The sequence below is a fragment of the Misgurnus anguillicaudatus genome, chromosome 15, assembly GCF_027580225.2.
Source record: "Misgurnus anguillicaudatus chromosome 15, ASM2758022v2, whole genome shotgun sequence".
Classification (NCBI taxonomy): Eukaryota; Metazoa; Chordata; class Actinopteri; order Cypriniformes; family Cobitidae; genus Misgurnus; species Misgurnus anguillicaudatus.
The window spans coordinates 13,822,240-13,844,913 of NC_073351.2; the positions used below are offsets into that span (position 1 = coordinate 13,822,240).

At 37.6% G+C, this 22,674-nt stretch overlaps 1 protein-coding gene across 1 annotated transcript; it reads left to right on the plus strand.

Moving 5' to 3' along the window:
- The first annotated feature begins 8,122 nt into the window (after nt 1–8,122).
- LOC129419129 (HHIP-like protein 1) lies at nt 8,123–21,707 on the plus strand. The gene is made up of 9 exons (XM_055174166.2): nt 8,123–8,755; nt 14,441–15,087; nt 15,352–15,495; nt 17,293–17,621; nt 17,709–17,835; nt 17,979–18,124; nt 18,272–18,353; nt 20,229–20,311; nt 20,390–21,707. The coding sequence occupies exons 1-9, from the start codon at nt 8,468–8,470 to the stop codon at nt 21,052–21,054; spliced, it is 2,511 nt and encodes an 836-aa protein (XP_055030141.2). The 5' UTR covers nt 8,123–8,467; the 3' UTR covers nt 21,055–21,707.
- The last annotated feature ends 967 nt before the right edge of the window (nt 21,708–22,674 follow it).

The window sequence follows — 22,674 nt, forward strand, 5'->3', positions numbered from 1 at the left end:
CACTGTAAGCCCAGATAAGTTGAATATACTTAAAAAAAATGAAGCAAACTTGTTGCCCTAAAAACTTTAAGCAATGATTACTTAAAAACTTTAAGTGAAGTTTACTTAAACATATAAACTGTTCTAACAACAATTTTAAGTTGAATAGACTTCTTCCAATATTCCTGCACTCTTAACCCAGATTAGTTGACATTACTAGAAATTTGTGAGGAAACCCCTTGCATATAACTTTAGTTTTTATCACTTTATATTACTTTTGATGTTATAAATGGTATTATAACACAGAATTGATGACTGATTTTAAGTCAGTCATTGAATAAACGTGATTCTCCACAGAAACACACACAAAACTGTGTTTTTGACATGCATTGCCAGTACTGTGGAGAGAAATACAATAAAGGGTTCTGGACAGGTTTCATGTACGGAAACACTGATCACCTGAACGGTGACTTTACAAAATTATAATTTACAAAAAAACAACATCAATAATATAAGAGCTTAAACCTATATGACATTTTATTTACAAATATTTAAGTAGTGAAAGTTCTTATCAGTTTTTATTCTGTGAAAAAGCAGAAAATAATCAAAGTATTCAGGCGCAAAGGATTATGGGTATTCCTCACAACATGAACTAATAATTTTAAGTTCATTCTACTTGAATGTTTTAGTTTAATGGATTTTTTAAGCTTAAAAGTTAAATCAACTAAACTTTTTAAGCTTTGGCTTCAAAACAGAAAATTTTAAGTGATGTTTATTTGATTGTTTAAGTAAAGACAATATCAGGGTTAACAGTGTATAGCAGGGGGCTAAATGAACCATGTCAGCCAGACAGACCTTTTCTCCTTGGCCTGGATTAGAAGACATATCCAAATCTGTCTTATACCCATACCCATGGGTTTAAATGCAGGAATTGGGTATTTAAAGTGACATGACATCTGGTGATGAATGCAATGGCCATGTCTACATTAATTGTGATAATTGTTTTCCAATCACATTGTACATTTATTCTTTTTGTGTCATCGTGGCCTGTCAAAACATCTATTTAATCTGTTGTCTTTAACTTATTATGCTTATTCTCAAGGATTTTCTAAATGTCTGGTCATAACATTAACAGTGACCTAATACCAAACATTTGCCTAAATACGGTTGTTTCCCAAAATTCAATCTGGACTCTTAATCTTACTGATTATTAGTTCACACTGTTCTTTTGTCTAAAGCAAACAGACTGGCTCACGTATGCATGCGAATTATAAAATATATTCCACAGGAAGGGTTTGATGAAAGGAGGATTTCTTCATCTCTGATCCCATACAGTATCCTGCAGATATTAGGACATTAGGAGTCAGCTCTGTTCCAGAAGTCTTCTTATTATTCAGGATGGTCTTCTTAGAAATCTTACTCAGGATGTGTTGGCCAAAACATACCACTGACACATTCATCTCCTCTATCTGCAGTGTTTAAGAGTCTTGGTCACACTGACAGAAGTCATTAAGATCCCCATAAGACGCAGTTTCCCAGAAGGTCTCCACATGGTGTGATGCTGAATCACAGGGTTTAGTTTACTGGACTTCCTTCCACAAATTAAATTCACCATATACAAAAACAGCCCTTTATTTTCTTCTCTCAGACACAAGGGGATTATGTATCAACCTCTGATATGCTTTTTTTAGCAGGAGATCAAGTGTATTAAGCCCCTGTCAGGTTTTAAAATATTGCAGTTGCTTTATTCTTTGTTACATATGCAGGCAAGAATTTAACTTTTCTTTCAACTGTAGTAATAATAGCTTTGGACTTGGATGTGCAATATTAAGATGAATAAACATGAGCATAAAACGACAGATTCACACTATATGGTTAACATTATACTGTATGTGTTTTTTAATGTTTGTCTCTGGTGTGGAGTTAATAAAGAGCATCTATGGTCTGATTCACGTTTTTACATTTCCTTTGGTGTGTAAGTGTGTATTAGTTCATGTTAAGGATATACAAAAGGTACAAAACCCCAAAGTAAACGATGATGCAAAGTATCGTTTCCAACGTTAATCTCTTTTCTTGGACTACAACAAACACATGGACGTAGGCAAAAGTTGACTTCCTGGGATTGGTGATGTAGACAAGACCGACATTATCATAATTCCTCCGCTTGGACTCACAGTCTGTAAGTTAACTCCTGTTAGCATTGCATTTTGAGCAATTTTTTTCAAACATGCTAAGGAGCGTCACATTTCCGGCTGACGTCAGAGGTATTCAGGCCAATCACATCGTACAGATCAACTGGCAAATCAGGGACCCACCGCTTTTCAAATCGATGAGTTTTGTACAAAATTCGTGTATTTAGGAAGAGAGTGAAATCTGGAGCAACAAAAATGTACGGTATGTGGTAAATAATGTGTTTTTGAACCATAAACCATGTGAACCCATTGTATTATCGTAAATACACAAAATAGCATTGTTTTTAGCAATGAAATAGGTGCACTTTATTGCAAAGGCCCAGCAGCTGAAAATCAAGGGCATCGAACATAAATGTGACCTGGACCACAAAACCAGTCATAAGGGTATTTTTTTTTTAAATTGAGATGTATACATCATCAAAAGATAATAAATAAGCTTTCCATTGATGTATGGTTTGTTATGATAGGACATTTGGCCGAGATACAACTAGTAGAAAAAAAATTGAGATTAATCTCCTTTAAAGTTGACTAAATAAAGTTTTGTTATGGTAGGAAATTTACAAAAAAATCTTCATGGATCCTTGCATAATAACCTAATGATTTTTGGCATAAAAGAAATGAACACAAATTATGATCAGAGATTATAGTATATATAGGGGGATGGTCCCACCAAAATCAGTATTGTATCTGGGCCCGGTTCCCCGATAACGCTCACTCTTAGCACGCTAAGAAGGCTCAAAAAGATATATCTTAGCAAAGTTGTTTATGTTCCTAAGTGTGTTCCCCGAAGTGTCTCTTAGGAAGCTTCTTAACACGCTGCCTCTAAGTACGACGTAACAATGTCGCTGTCCCAAGTTAAGGTGCTGAATTATTTGCGATCGATCTCTCAGGGATCGATTCTCCACTTCACGCGAAGGTGCATTACGGCGTTAAGAAAGACAACACGCTCTATACACATGGAACATTACTCAAATTATTCCAGTAACATTTATTTTAACACAGTTTAAGTTATCCGTCAAATATAGACTATTAATTAAATTATAAAATTGTCACTAATACGGGTAGACGAACCGGGTATTCCTCCTTAATCATCCACGTTAAACATGGGTTTAACGACTTTAAAAAAATATTTAATACCCTTTTATACTAATGGTAATGTACTACGATCAGAATTGATTGGCAAGCAGCTGCAGTTACTTCAGTTTAATGCGGTATTGCTGGCCATTGTTTAATGTTTTCAATAAAAAGCAATATCTACAATGAACAGAGAGAGAGAGAGAGAGAGAGAGAGAGAGAGAGAGAGAGAGAGAGAGAGAGAATTAGATACAGAATTATGGTCTGAGAAGATCCAGCAGCTCCATAATGGGTTGTCTTGGGAGGCAATTTTTTTATTTAGCCACGTCAGGCAAATTGTCAAAAGGTTTTAAGTGTTGCCGAATAAAAAAAATCGGCATGGACTAAACGGTTACGGGGTTACCGGTGTTGTGTGAAAGTCTGTTCCCCCTGTCAGTGCCGGTCTTTCCTATACGCAAACTACGCAATTTGCATAGGGCCCCGCACCACTAGAGGGCCCCCTTGATCTCAGAATTATTTAAAACCATTATATCAAAGAAAAATTATTATTATGTTTAATGAAAACAAGACGCTAAAATTTAAATAATTTGCAAACTTCCGAATTTATGCGGGTTTTTAAAAATACTTAATGATTTCTTAAATCAGTGATATACTCGGACAACATGCAGGCAGTTTCTCAATCCGAAGGCTGCAGCCTTCAGAGGTCACATTTGTAGGCTGCATATGCGTCATAAAAACGTATTTCAGAATATTAACAATTATAATGTTGACTATTATTCTTAGTTAATGGTTAATTGTTATATTATGTTTATGACTTGCAAATGAAATGCTCATTTAACTTAAATAAATCAGGCTTGATGACGTATGCAGCGCGCAAATGCGACATCCGGAGGTTGCAGCCTTCAAATTTAGAAACGGCCGCGTGGATGACGCAGAAGAGTGATTTGGTAACGATGCGCATATTATATGCCCACCATTGATTTAAAACAAAGCTATCCGTCTGGGGCAGAATAAAGGGGAAAAAACGTGAAGCAAGGGAACAAGATAAAGGATTTGCGCGAGCAGATTACATATATAAGCAATGCAAAGACGCATCCACACGCGTCCTAGCATGGGGCGATGCAAATGACGCGAATTGGGTGACGCAATTGCCGCGAAAACACGCGCTTTTCCCTTTGAACTTCAAGAACGCGCTCTCGCGCAGGATAATTTGACATCATGAGAGAGAGAGAGAGAGAGAGAGAGAGAGAGAGAGAGAGAGAGAGAGGTAAGAATGGTGCCCACGTCGAGAAAACTTATTAGAAGACGTGAAATTTGTAAAGTATTAAAGTGTATGTCACTCGTTTAATAACTGGATAACACTGGATATAACTCATTGTATAGTTTAATAAAATAATGTATTTTGATTACACAAATCAAACCTAACTATATGATTGTTTTCAGCTGCTGACCAGCATAGGGAATCTCTATGGCTAATTTATAAGACATGTTGCTGATACAGTACTGTGTGTTGTACCTTAGTCCTTTGGGGCATCTTATGCCTAGAATTATTCAAGGAGATTGATTCTTTTAACTTCCTTTAAAGTTTGATCAATTGTGCATAATGACATGTGCAACAAATGGATATAGGGTGTCAAACTCATAGATTTGCAATATTTAAAATCAGAAACTATTTTTAAAATATTTGGGGTCAACCTCTATGACAGCTTTAAAGGGACACTTCATCATTTTGCATCATTGAAAGAAGGAAGTGCAATATCTTTGTTGAGGGAGTGAGACTACAAACACCCCTTTTCTTTGTAAAATAGGCACCAAATTCTAAATGCATGTTACATTTCGACTACAAATATAACACTTTCAATAAAGATTAATGTTTCTACGGGTGAAATGCTCTTTTAAAGCTGAAACTTATCAAATCCTATCAGAGGTCCAGAATGTCATTGAAACACACCAGTGGCTTTGCTGTCATCAGTATTAAACATGTTACCCCTCAAAGTACCCCTCCCCACAGAGCCCCCCCCCCCCCACATAACAAATCCCAATTTAACCCCTGTGTATTAACAGTATGTATTTATATTCAATTTAATTTGATTCATTACATTCATTTAGATCAGGTTAATTTTTTAGTGCTTCTCACAACACATTTAAAATCAAAACAACTTATCAGCAAATACATGTTTCATGTTATAATCAGCAAGTTTATCAGTCAGGGTTTCAAAGTAATGTGCATATGGGAATGATATACAGCTATAAGATAATACACTATGTGGTTAGTTAACAACTAACTAACAGCAACATTGACTGGGTTTTACCCAGATAGCACAGGTACGTCTGTAAGATGTCTGGTAAAGATCTGGAGATCTGGAATACATCTGGTGGGTAAAAACATCTTATAAAGGAAAAGAGCTGCTTTACATACATTCTAAATCAAAAACGTCTTGCAGATGTCTTCAATATGTCTATATGACATCTTTTAGGAGACGTCTTACAGACGTATTGCAGATGAGAAAACAATCTAAATAAGACATCTTGCAGATGTAAACGCAGACATCAAATAGACGTCTTCAAGATGCATGTGTGCTATCAGGGTCTGAATGCACTGACAGAGGGCCCCTCACAAAGCTTTGCTTAGGGCCCCCCAGCATCTAGGACCGGCACTGCCCCCTGTGTTTCCCTTTAGTTTAGTCTTTTTATCGCGTTTTTATCACATTATATGTTTATTCTTTATATACATTGAAAGTTTTAATGGCTACTGAGATGTATATGTGTGCATTTATGTAATGTATCTTGACTGTTCTTGATTGTAAGTCAATTATTTTTACAGTATGAATCATATTATATGTATAATATATATTTATTATGTTTGGAAACATAACAGTTTTAAATCAAACAGTAGAGAAAAAAGAAAAGAAAATGACAGGCTATATGTTAAAAGACATAAAACTGTCAAATATGAAATATTTAATAAATTGTGTAATAGAATACATGATATTATTGCTTTTTAGTATAACCAATTGAAATCTTTGATCTTTCGAATTAAATTATAAATATAACGTGATGAATACGTTATAAACATAGAGGGAACAGACTTCAATGAGGAACAAACACCGGCGCCGTCTTTGATTCATTAGTTCTGATACCAAATAAAGTCAACTGCATAAATAGTCCTCTATCCATTGCAAACATATTCTATTATAGGTCTTAAAAATGTCCATAACATAAAATCATTGTCAGCATACCATAGTTTGACTTGTACTGCGCTGCGCTGATTTCTAAAGACTGCGGCGATAGCGTTTTGCGCTCAAACAACGCTAAGAGAGAGCTTACGAATGGTCCAGACCAACATTACGAAAGTGTGACTTACAGAAGATATACTTAGCGTACGAACGTTTTGGGAACCGTGCCATAGAGTTAAGAGAGAGGTTAAGGAATAGGTTAAGAACTACTTAGCGATAAGAACGTTTTGGGGAACCGGGCCCTGGTCAGTATTAAAAAGTAAATTCTTAATTTTATGAAAAATCCGATATCCGCCGTGTTATTCTTTCATCTTTCTCGTTTTTTTTCCAAACCGTGACAAACGCCAGTCCTGCTTCTCTGCAGAATGCAATAAATCCGCTCAACAAATCACAGCGCACCATTCCACACATTGTAAACAAACAATGGCAGCGCTTTGAATACACAAAGAATCCTAGTTTTCCTCATCTTCTTTGTACTTCGTGATCAACAAACAAACAAAAACGAAATAATTATTTTGATGGCATTGATAAACCTGTTGTGGTTTTCTGTGGCAGAGAAGAAACTTAGCCATCAAAATTGAATAATTTACAAAAAAGTTAAATGATGACAGCAGCAATGACAGTGTTCTTAATGTAACAAAGTAAGTGTTTTGATTAATGCCATTATTGTTTATTTTTTTATCAGTGTATACCACTAGTCAACTAAATGACTATAACATGGCAAAGATGAATGCACATTTATACATTGATTCAATAGATTTATAGAATAAAAAAAACTTGAATTTATTGCACTTTGAGGGAAAAATAATTCGTTTTTATAATAAATCTTTGAAAATCAAATTCTGGATTTGAATTTTTAATGTTATTATAACCTAAAGATGCTATTTGAAAGTTTGTAATGGAAAAAAGTACTTTTCATCTTGTCACTTTCTTGGTATAGGAATTACAATTTTTTTTAATTCGGTTCTGTTTTCAAACTGATTCAGACCTTAGTAATGGTTTGGTCAGTGCTTACGTGAGGAACGAGATGCTCCTCCAGGGCTGTCTGACATGTGAATTAAAAACAGATGTGAGACGCTTTTAAATGTTATCATGTAATGTATAGCTCATGCAATAATATAATGTAAATAACCAAGAATAGACTGACCAGAAGAACAGAATAGTGCGAAAGTCAGATTAAAAAAAGTTTAAATAATCAAGAGCTCCAAATGACCGATTAACCCTTAGGATACACAAACTTAAATGAAACGAAGGAAGTTGCATCATACAGCCAATGGTGGTGTTTTAGCCCTCAGATGTTTTTTTTAATGCTTATTAATTTTTTTTTAAGAAATGGATAACAAATCTACCAAATGGGACTGCTCCTCACAGGTAAGTGTAAAAAATGTAAGCGCTTTGAGATTGACACAACCATTCCAATGTAAACAAAAATGATCTTAGATGAATACATATATGGACTCCAAATGAAACAATAGTGGAATGACTATTCAGGAAAATGATCATGCAGTTAAAGTGCTCTGTGAGAAAGAGTCACGGGTTAATTCGGGGGAGGGAAGCTGGTCAGCGTGTGATGCAGGCCAGCCGCAGAAGAAGGAATGCATCTGCCAAAAGAAAGAGAAAAAGCGAGGAAAAAGTGGGAGAGGAGGAGACGCTGGAAAGGGGGAGGGAATAGAAGCCTATGTGTAAAGATGTGTATGTGTGCATTTGCTTGTGTATATGTGTGTGTGTCTGTGGCATGGCTGTGGCTCAGACTGTTGAATGAGAGTCGGCCTTGTGTAGCAGTTTTCAAGTTGCGTTTTCTCCCCAAGAGCCACATGTCAGTAGTGTGTGTTTGTGTGTGTATCTGCACACGTCTGAAGGAGATAGCTGACCTCCAGCCACCACAGCTCACAGACCGACTTGTGGAGAAACTACACACCTTTGGTATTTCTCAGTCTTAGCACAAGCCACCTTTGTCAGACCAACGTCTGAGTTTTCTCCTGTGCAATGAATGATATGTCACTGTGGAGAGTTTTTTGCCTTTTTTCTTCAAGCTTTCTTCTGGTGGTCCTCCTGATACCTCTGCAGGGAAATGCCCACCCACAATGTCTGGACTACAAACCTCCTTTCCAGCCTCAGGAGCCCCTGGTCTTCTGCAAGGAGTATGCCAAATTTGGATGCTGTGACTTAGTCAAGGATAACCAAATATCCCGGCGCTTCTATCAGATCATGGACTACTTTGATCACACTGGATTCATGGCCTGTGGGAAATACATCCGTAGCATTTTGTGCCAGGTGAGATTCAGAGCAGGTTTACGATGTTGTGTTATTTGTGATCCTGTCTGTGAAATCCCACCTAAAGTCATTTTATTTACTGTTTTCTACATTAAATCATTATACATAATGTAAAGAACATTCAGTGAAATTATTTATATATTTAAATATTAAAATCAATGTGAAATCAATGATTAAAATCAAACTTTGATGATCCTAATATCATATTTAGATATGAGACTTTAGCCTGGATTTCACAGACAGGGTCACCTTTCTATTTTGGCAACTAACGTAAAAAACTGTATTGGTTGTTTAGTTGAATAAGTCTTTTGAACTGAATAAGTTATGAGTGCTTTATGTAATACAGACTGTGCTTTTAAAGACTCATTCATTCGTGTTTACATTATGGAGGAAGTTACATCATTGCGTCAGTTGCATCAGTTTTTGTTTGGGTTTGGTTTGGGAAGTCTAGATGATGTCTACATTAGCTGTAGTGTGTAATTTCTAAGTAGTATGAATGAATAAATTTAATGGCAGGTTTACTCTGTAGATGAATGTTGTTTATATTTTAAATTTGACATGTTTTATGTGGTTTGACAAGCCTCCTTATACTGTTTTAATTCATGGAAATAATCCATCAGTATTTATGTCAACGAATAACATAAATGTAAAACATTTACAGAAAACTTACATTTTATTATTCAATCCCTGTGCCGCAAGCACTGTGGATCTCATATAGACTGTAAGATGCCAACAAAGTAATCGTTTTGTAGGTTTTAAAGGTCACAAATACATTTTTACAAGATGTAACACAGTCTCAGGTGTGTCTAGAACATGTCTTTGGAGTTTCCACTCAAAATACCTCACAGATCAATTGTTATAGCATTTCCAAAATGCCCCTATTTGGGTGCCCCCAATTTTGTGCATGTACCGTTAAATTCGAATGAGCTACTGCTCCTTATTCCCTTACCAACAGACAGTAAGCACTTTTGCTTAAAAATATATCTGATTCCTGTGAATACAGTTTGTATCTTTAGCCATATTAGCGCTACAATGTGCTAACAAACACATTTAGAAACACAGTCAGTTGCGGTGGGCGGGGCTTTGTTTGTGTGACATCATATTAACAAGAGAATCAAAACAGCATAACCTCATTCACACAGCACTTTGGTTCCAGAAAATACCCATACAATTGCCAGAAAAGCCTCTGTGTGAACGCAAACACGTCCCGTAAATTTTCTGGAATCGCTCCCGGGACCTAGTAAGATACACGGAAAACCCTCTGTGTGAAAAAGAAGATGAAACAATGCCGTAATAGGCGTTTCGTAGTGAGGACGCACGTGTCAACACAACAAAAAAGTTATGGTTCAGCTCTTTAAAACGAGAGATTTACATGCAGTTTAACATACACGACGAGAAACGTCACAAACTGGACTGAAGCAGATATCAGGGAATAATAAATTAGATGCATAATCAATGCCGTAAGGGGCGTGCTGTAGTGAGGACGTGCGTGTCATGGCAACATCAAGTTGGTTAACTCTTTAAAATCAGGGATTTACATGCAGATCAACATTCACGACGAGAAATGTCAGCAAACTGGACTAAAGCAGATATCAGGTAAAATATCTCATCACTTACTGCGCTGAAGCGGAGATCATCCCAACAAGATATATCATTCAGCTCCTCAAAGTGGGGGTTTTAAATGCACATTAACAATCACAATGAAAAATGTCTGCAAACTGGATTAAAGCAAGAGATCAGGGAGCTCGTCAAATATCCACTCTAAACCTGAAATCATTCACCAGCATAGAACGACGCGCCACGCGCTTCAAAAATGCATGCGAGTGGTTTCTGGAAAGAGAAATAATAAATATCTTCAGACACTGCGGAGAAGAAAGCACAGGACTTTAAACAGGTCACGTACCTTTCCGGGACCTTATATGCGTCAAGGCACACACAGATTCCGGCAAATCATTGGCAGTGTGAATGAACAAAATCAAACGATCCCAGAAAAATTCCAGGTGCATTTTCCGTGCATTTTCTGGAAAGTCTGGGTGAAAAGGGCTCATGTCTAATGAGACTGCTTTGGTTAACTGGGGATTAAAAATGAAGAGGGTGGATTTTTTACACTGCAGGGTGATTTTGTTCACACACCGCCAACACACATTTATGTCCAAACAACTTGTAAAAGTTGATTTTGCATAACATGTGCCCTTTAACTTCATGCTGCACTGTTTTATTTTGGGACCAACCACAACTAATGCCTAAATGGATTTATTTTCCTCTTTTGCATGAACACACAACATGCATGGATTTGATCCCAAGGATCACACTTATAATTTGCCAAATGTTTAAATTTAAATGTGTCTTCTTTGGTTTCAGATAAAGCCCTATAATCACTCTCATTGCAGGGCCGTTGGATCTAAATTTCACTTAAATGATTACTATATTTTACCCTACAGTGTTGAGATTGCTCTGGGCTTGTGGTTGGCATAGATAACATCTGATTTATTTGGCTACTTAGTAGGGAAGTTGAGCACAATGATCGTCTTTGTTATGATATTTATTCAGGGACCTGCTTGTGTTTCCACTTTCACCCTGGAGAGAAGCAAAATATACACTTCCTCTGTAAATACAGAGAAAGCGATAGGATGAGGTCAAACGAAATCATGACTTGGTAATGGGTAATCACAAATATGTCATTTTGGTCACTTTTGGACACCTTGTGATTTCTGTTATTAAGAAAACTTACATGTGGTTTCTTCAGATTATAGTGTTACCACAAAACATCCAAAATCAGAGTACAGACAGAATACATATATAAGGCTTGTGTTTCATTTATTATTATTAAAAAATAACAACTCCTACATCTCTTGTTTCTCAAAATCCTTGCAGCTTTAAGGCTAAGCCACAAACTCATAATTGCCTAAAATCTGAACTAATGAAAAGCTAATGAACAAACTAATGGATTTTAAGGCCCGTTGAAGTGAAGCAAATGCTGTTGATGAGAGATCAAACCCTGAGCCCATCTGTTGCAGAACAAAACTCATGTTGAGTTTGATAAGATCACAGATTCTGATCTCCTGCGGAGCCTCATAATCACAGAACCATATAAACAAAATGATTAGAGAGAGACAAGAAAGGAAGCAGCGATGATTGGACAACAACTGAAAAACAACCGTAAAGAGCAAAAGATTGAGAAGCTATAGCGGGTAGAAATACAGTAATTTAAAGAAATACAAAAAAACAACAACAATACATTAAAGAGCCAAATATGCCCATTAATAAATCTCAGGTTTCAGCTCAAAATACCCCACAGATTATTTATAATAGCATGTCCAAAATGCCCCGATTTGGTATATTTTATGTGTGTACCTTTAAATGCAAATAAGCTTTAGCCCTACAATATGCTAACAACCATAATTAGAAGCAGCGGGCGGGGCTTTGTTAGAATGATGTCACATTAACAAGAGAATCAAAACAATATGTCTAATAAGACTGCTCTGGTGTTTAATGGCGATTAAAAAGGAGATGTGGATTTGTTTCATTGTAGGGTTCACACACTTAGGGTGTTTTCACATCTGTAGTTCGGTTCATTTGGTCTGGAGCAAAAGCAAAAAAATTATACATTGTAACTTTTTTAGCAGTTTTGGTTCCTTTTCACATCACATTTATTGCTTTGATCCGCACCAGTTGAAACAAACCAAAATTCTGTCATGTGATAAGATCAACATCTCTCACTGGCCACATGTACTTGAACGTATTTCCTAAACTGCTTCTCGATTGGTCAGATTCAACATGCGCGAAATTCCAACGGAACCCCGGAAAAAAAAGGATAAATACATAGTTTGTATACAGCACTCTAGACAAACCGTCCATTTTCAGAATGGATCGCGGATGCAGCTTGAAAACAACGTTTTAATGCACTACAAATGGCGAAAACACCAAATTTCTGAGGCTTCGCCCACACCTCCTCTCAACTCCAGGTATGTCTGCAATCTGTTATTGTGCTAATATTGCTAATAGAAACTGTCAACAAACAGTTCCTCATCCGATAATGCACTGCGCTGCTGACTACGGCAGCTGGTTTAGTCCAAAATGCCCAGTACTTTTACAGTTAGGTCGGCTAGATCTCGGATCGTGTTCTCACCACAAACAAACCGCTCTAGGGTTCGTTTGAGTACCGAGACCACCTCTTCAAGGTTGTATCGGTCCGCTTGTTTGGTCTGCTTTTGGTGCGCACCAGAGTTCGATTTCTGCATTCTCACCTTCCCAAACGAACTGCACCAAGTAAGCAATTGAACTGTGGTACGATTCAACCGAACTAAACAAGGCAGGTGTGAAAACACCCTTAGGGTCACCATATGTGCCATTCTTCCCGGACACGTAGTGGCCAGGATTTCGGTGCGTTTTCCGAAAGTCGTATTTGTTTTTCAGTTAAAAACATAAGACATACAATTGTAGTTTAATGCTCACCTTAAAATGTAAAGGTTGCGTTTCAGTAATAATAGTAATAATCCTCTATGACTTATTCGTTTGACAAATACGACTTACGGAAGAAGCACCCAAAATCCTGACCAAGACGCGTCTGGGAAGAATGGCACGTATGGTCACCCTACACACAGCCAACACACATTTATGTCCAAACACCTTGTAAAAGTAAATTTTGCATAATATGGACCCTTTAATCATCAATATATAATATATACCTGCAACAACTGCTTCAGCTAGTTATATCAGGAGCATATATCACTGACGCTGTGTGTTATCCTGACTAACCTAGAAATATTAACTCGATGACCTACAATTTTTTATTGAGCTTGAAAACGGCAGTGAACTTTTGCAGAGTTTCCTTGACATAGTCGCTCATGCCAACTTACGTCTTTGCAGGGGTTTTCCTGTTGACACCAAAACTGTCCAAACCTAACAGGATATTACGCAACCATGCGTGTTATACGTTATTATCATCACATTACAATGTGTGTTGGGAACTCGAGAGATCCAAACCACTTTTAGGTCCATTATTTGTCCAATTTCATTTTAGTAATCTCGGATGATTTCCAGTCCAGAGCTGCCAATATTGTTGCCAGGGCTGGCTCACTCCTCTGATGGGTGTGGTGTTGTAGCCACAACTTAATGAGGGTTTGGTTGGTCCAAAATGTCCATGGGTTACTGTATTTATAGCTTAAACGATCATCATGAGCTAAATTGAATCCTGAGTTCCCAGCTGCAGAGAATACGTGCAGACTGCCACGTTTGCCAGACTATACGGAGGCGGAGACTGACATAAAAACTTACACAGCAAACTGAAATATGCTTGGCTGAAGCAGATAAAGGATTAATTTAAAAGCTCTGTGAATGAGTAACTGAAAGTACTTTATCTAAACCACAACTCTATATTACTTCAACCCTTTAAACAGTTACATACATTTAACAGATACCTTTATCTAAATTGATTTACAATGCATCCCACATATACATTTTATCAGTATGTATGTGTTCAGTATATCAAACCCATGAGTCATGACCTGTGTGATGCTAATACAGCAAATGTTCATGAATGCATTTCCTGTGTACATGCATGCATGCATTTGGAAGAAGAATCTTAATAAATGCATCTGTGTTTTCTCTGATTCGACCTGCAACCCTCAATTGGCCTTCACAAACTATTCCCTAAATCTCCCTTATTTGATCTTACTATTTCAGGAATGCTCGCCATATGCAGCTCACCTTTACGATGCCGAAGATGCCAACACCCCAATGCGAGAGCTTCCCGGTCTTTGCGGCAACTACTGTAGTGATTACTGGCTCCATTGTCGTTACACTCTCAGCCTTCTGATCAATCATAACGAATCTTATGCTATCGAGGAAGACCGAACGAAGTTCTGCAAATACCTGGAGTTGAAGGATCCTGAGTACTGTTACCCGAACGTCCTCCTGAGCGATGAGCTCAACGCAAACCTGGGTAATGTTCAAGCAGATCCGGAGGGCTGCATACAGTTGTGCCTGGAAGAAGTCGCGAACGGTCTTCGAAATCCCGTCGCCATGGTGCATGCGAACGATGGCACCCATCGTTTCTTCGTGGCGGAGCAACTGGGTTATGTGTGGACCTACCTGCCGAATGGCTCTAGAATCGACAGGCCCTTTTTGAACCTGACCAAGGCGGTACTAACGTCACCTTGGGCGGGGGATGAGCGAGGGTTCCTATGTATTGCCTTACATCCTCGATTCACAAAAGTGAAAAAGGCTTATGTCTACTACTCTGTGTCTGTGAAGAAGCAGGAGAGGATTAGGATTAGTGAGTTCACACTGTCTGAATCAGATGTCAACATGCTGGATCATTCCTCTGAAAGGTGAAGAAACTCAACCCAATCTAATAACGATTCATAACTATTTTACGAGATATTCGCATTTATTTGTATGACCTTATTTGCACATTTTAGTTTGATCTGCTTTCACCCCAGTGACACTTGGGGCTTCATTATTGCTTTTTTATATAATCACATACAAATGCATACAAAATTGACCCTTATAGTTCCAATTTTCCATGTGATTAGATTGGAATATAAATATTTAACTGGTATTAGATATACTATTGAAGCCTGTTTGGTTCACAGGATACTTTTAGAGGTTGACGAGCCTGCATCAAATCACAATGGAGGTCAACTACTATTTGGGTTGGATGGGTATCTGTACATCTTCATTGGAGATGGTGGCAGGGCGGGAGACCCTTTTGGAAAGTTTGGAAATTCCCAAAACAAGTAAATTATTTTTCTTTGTTTTGCACTTTGAGTTGTTGTGACTATACTCGCATATTTGCTCAATTTAATGACATGACATCATTAGTTGAAGCATTAAGGCCTGAGCTAAAAACAACATGATCTGTTGATGAACATAATAAGTTAGCAGACTTCATGACTTATCTTGAGTTTTATTAGCTCATTAATAAAATGCTGTGAAACCATGTTTTTGCTGATAATAATCAATGGCTCAATGGCAACATTATGTTGACCCTGGGACAGCATTTTAACCAACCAATCAGATTTCAGAAATAATTTCAGTTTGTTTAAGGTTTAAGCTTACAAACAGGATTAGTTGCTTCTAGACTATTGTTTTTCATTTCCCTCTGATATTAGGGTTCAGTTATGATTAGGGTTGGGGTTTGGGGTGGGTTAAGGTTACAAAAATATTGTCCTTGGGTCAACACAATACCCTGCTGAAAAAACAATAAAACCATTACAGAGCATTCTAATGGTTGCCATTAAAATACCAATAGTAACCATTAGCTTTTACCATTAGAACCACTACACTGTAGTGTGTTTTGGGCCATATTCCATTAGAACCAATACATACCATTAGAGACCAACAAAGACCAGTACACCATAGGTTGTTTTGGGCCATATTCCATTAGAACCAATAAAATTCCCAATAAAACCAATAGAATTTCTGTGTCTATTGGCTTTTTTAGCAGGGTTGCCCTGGGGACATCTTTCACTGGGCAAAATCAGGTTGAGCATTAATCAATATACAAAAAAAACAGGTTAGTACAATTTTACCACAATAAAACCATGGTTAATTTTCATAAGTGTTACAAGTCTCCGTTTATAAGAGTCAAAAATGCTAGTAGTGTGGATGCTAGGGGTAAACAAAGCAAAAGTAATGCATTTTTGTGCATGTAAACATAGTCTTAGTCAGTCACAAAATATATCCTTGGCTATAATGAGATAAAGGTCCAGGTTTCTCCTTTAAATAAGTTATTAGATCTGTTAGCATTAGCCTCATTTGACTTGTCACTTTGGAAAACAACTGACACAGAAATTACACACTTACACTTTACTTCCCCTTATTGAAGGTGTTATTTTCATTTTACCAATTTCATTTACATCACTTCTTCTTTGGTCGACCACAAGTGTGGCACAGCTTCCATATTTTACTTTGGTCAATTATTGATAGAACCAGTTGGTGGTGCTCATGCTCTCCTTTTATCTAAAAGTTTGTTTCGTAGCATAAACAAATCTAAAAATTATTACACAATAACCAAAATATGAATTTATTCAGTATTGCAAAATACATAGTTATTTTCATAGTAGGACTAAAGTTTCCACTTTACGCAATATTTTGTTTTCACTTATCACTTCTGTCAGATGAAAAGTAATAGAGAGATAAAAGTAAAATGAAGGACAGATCTAAGCCTCAGTTGTTTTCACAGGAGGAAAAATTATCATGCGCCTCTTCACAGACAGTTCAAGCCCATGCCAATACAAATATTGACAGAGGGTATTGTGGGCCATGAGACGGTTAGAGTGAGGTCAGAAAGGAGAGAGAGAGAGAGAGAGAGAGAGAGAGAGAGAGAGAGAGAGAGAGAGAGAGAGAGAGAGAGAGAGAGAGAGAGAGATCTGAATACAATCTCTGGTCGCATAGACAAACTAGCAATCCATAATAATAAAATGTAATGAGTAGCCTTATATAATTAATTACCTTGTTTGCTGCTTAAATAAGTTATTTATGTCATAAAAATGCTCATTAAGTTCGTAAAAGTACAAAAAAATGTTTTACAGGTCCACTCTTCTTGGCAAGGCTTTAAGGATTGACGTGGATAACAATGACTTTGGCGCCCCCTACAGTATTCCCGCGGACAATCCTTTTGTGGGAGATGAGGACGCAAAGGCAGAAGTCTATGCATATGGTGTGAGAAACATGTGGAGGTGTTCAATTGACAGGGGCGACCCAATAACCGGTCAGGGTCGGGGCAGAATGTTCTGTGGAGATGTTGGGCAAAATAAATATGAAGAAGTTGACCTCATCGAAAAAGGAGGGAACTATGGATGGAGGGCAAAAGAGGGCTTTTCCTGTTATGACAGGAAACTGTGCTTTAACTCTTCACTAAGTAAGAAACAACATGTTTTTATGTATTTATTTTTTAGGTATTTATTTAAAAGTGGATATATTCAGACTTTTCTCTCCTTTTTCTTAGATGACATCCTTCCAATATTTGCTTATCCACATAAAATTGGCAAATCCGTAACTGGCGGCTACATCTACAGAGGCTGCCAAATGCCAAATCTTAATGGTCTGTACATCTTTGGGGATTTCATGAGTGGGTACGTTTTTCGTTTTTGCTTTCTTATTAAAAATAAATAAGCTGTTATAGACAAATATTCCCATGAAAAAGGATTTATTTCCGTAGCATCACTTTAAACCGATTAAAGCACATCTCATAACCATCCGGTCCAATTATTTCTAGTCGGCTGATGTCCCTGAGGGAGAATCCTGACACTGGCAAATGGAGCTATAAGGAGATTTGTATGGGCAATGACAAAACTTGCAATTTTCCTAAACTCATCAACAGCTACTATAAATATATCATATCTTTCGGTGAAGACGAGGCAGGTAACTTGTGTTTAAATGTGTATTTGAAGCATTGCAGGTGCTCTTATTGGACATATACTGTAATGTTTAGCTTCATCAACATAAATATCTACATAGGCCTTCAATTTGACACACATTTAGGTGAATCATTGTCCTCTCTGTGTTTAGGAGAGCTCTACTTCCTTGCAACAGGAGTGGCCAGTGCCACTTCCAGAGCAGGGGTGGTCTACAAGATAGTGGATCCATCAAGGTACACATACTGTACATTCAAATACAAATATATACACATATATGTGACCCACTCAGTGCTTTAGGAGATCATAGGAGAACCATTTTTAGCACCTATGAAGAAACATTGAAATAGCACCACTTATGGTTCTGCAAAGCACAATATGCACACAGGTGCTATATAGCACTTAAAATGGTTCCCAGTCACTTCCTATCTAGTGAACCATTTTTAGTGCTATTAAGCATAATTTTTTGGTGTGTTTGTGAAATCTATGCTAAAGTTTCATTATCTAATTGTGAGATTAGGAGCAATTTTGCATTGATTTCAACCTTAAATTTTTTTTAGCTTAAAATCATGTTTCCAAAAAAGTTTCAGTCGTTCATCCACTCGAAACAGGGTGAACGGCACTTTCCCATTCGCTTTGCAGCCCTCTATCGCCAAAACCGCACTAAAGAAGTTTCCAACCGTCGGGTAGTGGTCCTGTAGTTCGAGTGAAAATTACAAAAACTTGATTTACGGCAGACCTACAATCCAATCGGAGCCAGCTATGCTGCAGTATTTACGGCAGTGGTAATGGACAATTACGCTTCTAACCTGTAGGGGGAGCAAAGAGCAAAAACTCTTTAGTGTTGCTTTAAAAATATCAAGGTTAAAAAAACCTTAAACACAAAAAATACTTCTCAAAAGGGTCACGTAGATTTTTACAAACTTTCCAGCCATGCAGCGAGGGTGTTCTGGGTTGTCGCTATGCGGTTAAGGTTTTCCGAGTGGTTCTTAGTGCACTACTGTGTGGTCACTAGGGTGATGGCTAGCTGGTGGTTACTTACAGGTGCAGATAAAAGAGTCCCTTTGATATTCTGGTTTGTAGATATGGGCTGCGTTCAGCCCAGACAAAACATTGCACAACATTTTTTAAACGGAAACGATGATGCGTTCTGAGAAACGACACTCTGTTCTGATGACGCAAGGGTTGCAACTACGGTAGCTGAGAAGGCCAGTCTTTGAGTTCTTTTTGAAGTTTCCGGAGCCTAATGAAATCACTATAAATATGTCTCTGGTGCACAACCGTTTCCAGGAAACATGTCGTTCAACCAATGCGTTCAACCCGGAAACCATAGCAAAACATTTGAACTTGAACGTGCCCCAGTTATGTGGTTGTCCCAGCCGCCAACACACACACACCAGAGAAAAAACTGCAGGTCGTACTGTCTGACTGAGGGAGAGCTTAGTCTCAGATAAAAATCTCTTAATTGAAATCAATTATAGTAACGTGCAGCATTTTATTGTCAGTAGCGGCAACGACAATGTCACAGGGAAACAGTCATTTGTTTGTTTATTCGATACTGAAAAAGCAACGCCGTTAGTAATGCCGTTTATTTATAGCCCTGTAATTCCCATCACTGATGGTTGGTATCCTTCCGTCAATGTCTATGAAATTTGATTTGGTAATTTGAAAACCATCCCCGAAGCCAAATCAGATTTATGACTGAATTAAAGGAATAACACTCCCCTCTATCATGTCTAGATCATATGGTGCAGGATAAGTTCAAGTATAATACACTTTAAAACATGCTAAAATGTGGAAACATTTAAAACATGCATTCAATGTGGACAAACCCAACCCTTAATTTATATTAACCTATAAAAAGTCAATATTTGACCAAACCATTGGTTGAACCCAGCATTTTGCTAATTTAAACCCAACGGTTGAGTTTGTCCTTATAATACCTAACCAAAAACCCAACTTGGGGGATTAAACAACTCCTGACCATATGTTAAGCCACAGTAATATAAATAAATATGGTTTGAGAACAGCCTCTGACTCAATTACGGTTAAAGCAGTTTCCTGTATATGTATGGCATGTTTGTTATAAAATTAACTTTTTTATTACTTAGGAGGGCCCCTCCAGGCAAGTGTACTTACAAGCCGACTCCAGTCAACATTAAGGGCAAACTGATTCATTTTAGCCCTAAGGAAGGTAAGAGGCCAGAAACATACCTTACTTACTCTGAAGGCTTAAGTCATTGCGTTTTATCTGTTAAAATTGTTTTTACAGAATTTGTGATTAACAAAAAACCATCAACGACTGCTGTTCCCAAGCCAAAACCAACCAAACCAAGTACAACCCCAACACCACAACCACGAGTGCCACAAATGACAACTCGGCGGACGCCTTCAACCACAACGATCCGACCATCGACACCCCAGTCACGTTATCCCCACAGTACTTCGAGGCCCAGGCCTCAGTTTTGGACCACCCCCAGGCCCACCTACCTGACCCCTGCACCCAAGCCCACAACAAAGACCCAAAGAGACAGGCATGGTAAAAAAGATCGAGGCAAGTCCAGAAGAAAGGGAGACCGAAGGGGGAGGTCTCGGGCCGGGACAGTAAGGCTGGTCAGTGCGGATGGCCGAAAAGACCGTGGCAGAGTGGAGATCTTCTTCCGTGGTGAATGGTGCACAGTTTGTGATGATATGTTTAACATGAATGCTGCGGTTGTAGTCTGCAGGCAGCTGGGATTTCCTTTGGCCGTGCGAGTGGCTAAAAGAGCAGAGCTGGGCGCTGCAGGCATTGGGGTTACAATTTTGCTGGATGATGTGGAGTGCGAAGGGACGGAAAAGACTCTGCTGCACTGCAAACATGCCAAAATTGGCAAAAATAACTGTTCTCATGATGAGGATGTTGGGGTTATTTGTGGCTATGAAGAACAGGTGGAGTGAAAGAGAGTAATCTAATGTCATACACGTCTATGAACACAGACTATTTCATCTCACAACTGTTGTTTACAGAAAATACTGTCAATTGATGAAAAAATTTACCATGTCTAATGCTAACACATAGAACAATGCATCGAGCAGTAACATTTGTACAGTATATTATACATTTTTCTTAATTTTACGCTAGACTACAGATGTAATAGTAAGGTAGATGTGGTAACAGTACAGTAAAAAGAGTTAAACTAATCTAGTGTTAAATAATCTATAAAATAAAGATTTAATTATTTCAGTTTTCAATAAGTATGCTGCAGTGGGAGATGTTGACCATCTCATGCAACAAATTAAAGTTTCTTAGAAGAAAACATTGTATTAACTATTCAATATTTTTGTAAAACAGTGGTAAAAATAATTAAATTAATAAACTATACAAAATGTAGTAAAATATTTCTATCTACCACTCAAGCATGTTACAGATTGTTTGCAAACACAATTCAGGTTATTTTTATGTAAATATTGCATTTCATGCTGTATGGTATTGTTGCACATATAATTTCTTGTTAAAATATGAATGATGATTTTATGAAAAAGCAAATGCTGGACATTCTATTTTACACTGTAAAAATTAAACAATGTAAATAAAAGAGTTTGCTAAATCATTCCAGAAGTAAATATTCTATTTAAATATTGATGCACACACACACACATGCATGTGCTCGCGCACACAAACACAAATAAAAGCATTTATTTATTTTTTTGCATAAAGTCTAAAGATTTTTTGCAACACCACTCTTCAAGTCTGACCATATTGAAGTTCAAAGTTTCCAAAATACACTTTAAAAACAGTGAAAAAAAATACAGATTTTTTTTACACTGACTGTTAAAAGAGATATTAAACTAGTCCTACACTAAAATAATTATAAGAGCTGTCCAAACTGAAAACAACATGCACTCACATCCTAAAATACATCAGTGCCCTTTGTTTTGCCTCAAAATCCACACACGTAATGCTTGTTAAATGTTTGTTAAACCTTGTTATATTTTCTTATTAAACTAAGGCCTAGTCCTGTCTAAAGCTAATCCCTGTCTGGAAAACCACCCATAAAAGTAGACAATTATTGTAATGTTAAGTGGATGATTTTCCAAACCCACGCTGTAATTAAATTACGTTTGAACCATAGACTGTAAAAAATGTGGACGTAGTCTTTGTGATGTCACCCATAGGTTTGTGAAGAGCTTTTTTGAAGCTTAAAGTAGGCGGTGCCTGCCATCACCATCTTGGCCTTGCATCACCGTGCATGATGCATCACTAGTGGATAACCTAAAATGGGTAAAGATGCGGGATGTGGGCGAAGCTGAGGTGACTGGTTGCTGAAGCCATGCCCACCTAGCCCGACTCTCGTGACAGCAGTGGCAGTTCACCCATCCCTCAAGTGGCCACGCCCTTGATTATGCAGAACTTTAAGGCTTAATATAATTTAAATGGATGAGTTACAAAAAAATTAATCCCCCTCACAGTTATCATGAAGGGCAAAATTAGCTATATAGACCTAAAACACTTTTTGTACCAGGCTGTAAACGTGTTAATATTGACTGTAAAGTTGTGCATTTTAACATGGAGTTCTA

What these genes read in the sequence shown, in the direction of transcription:
- LOC129419129 (XM_055174166.2), top strand. Translation starts at nt 8,468, where the DNA reads ATGAATGATATGTCACTGTGGAGAGTTTTTTGCCTTTTTTCTTCAAGC. An exon ending in TTTGGGGATTTCATGAGTGG is followed by an intron (nt 17,836 to 17,978) that starts GTACGTTTTTCG and finishes AATTATTTCTAG; the next exon opens with TCGGCTGATGTCCCTGAGGG. An exon ending in TTTCGGTGAAGACGAGGCAG is followed by an intron (nt 18,125 to 18,271) that starts GTAACTTGTGTT and finishes CTCTGTGTTTAG; the next exon opens with GAGAGCTCTACTTCCTTGCA.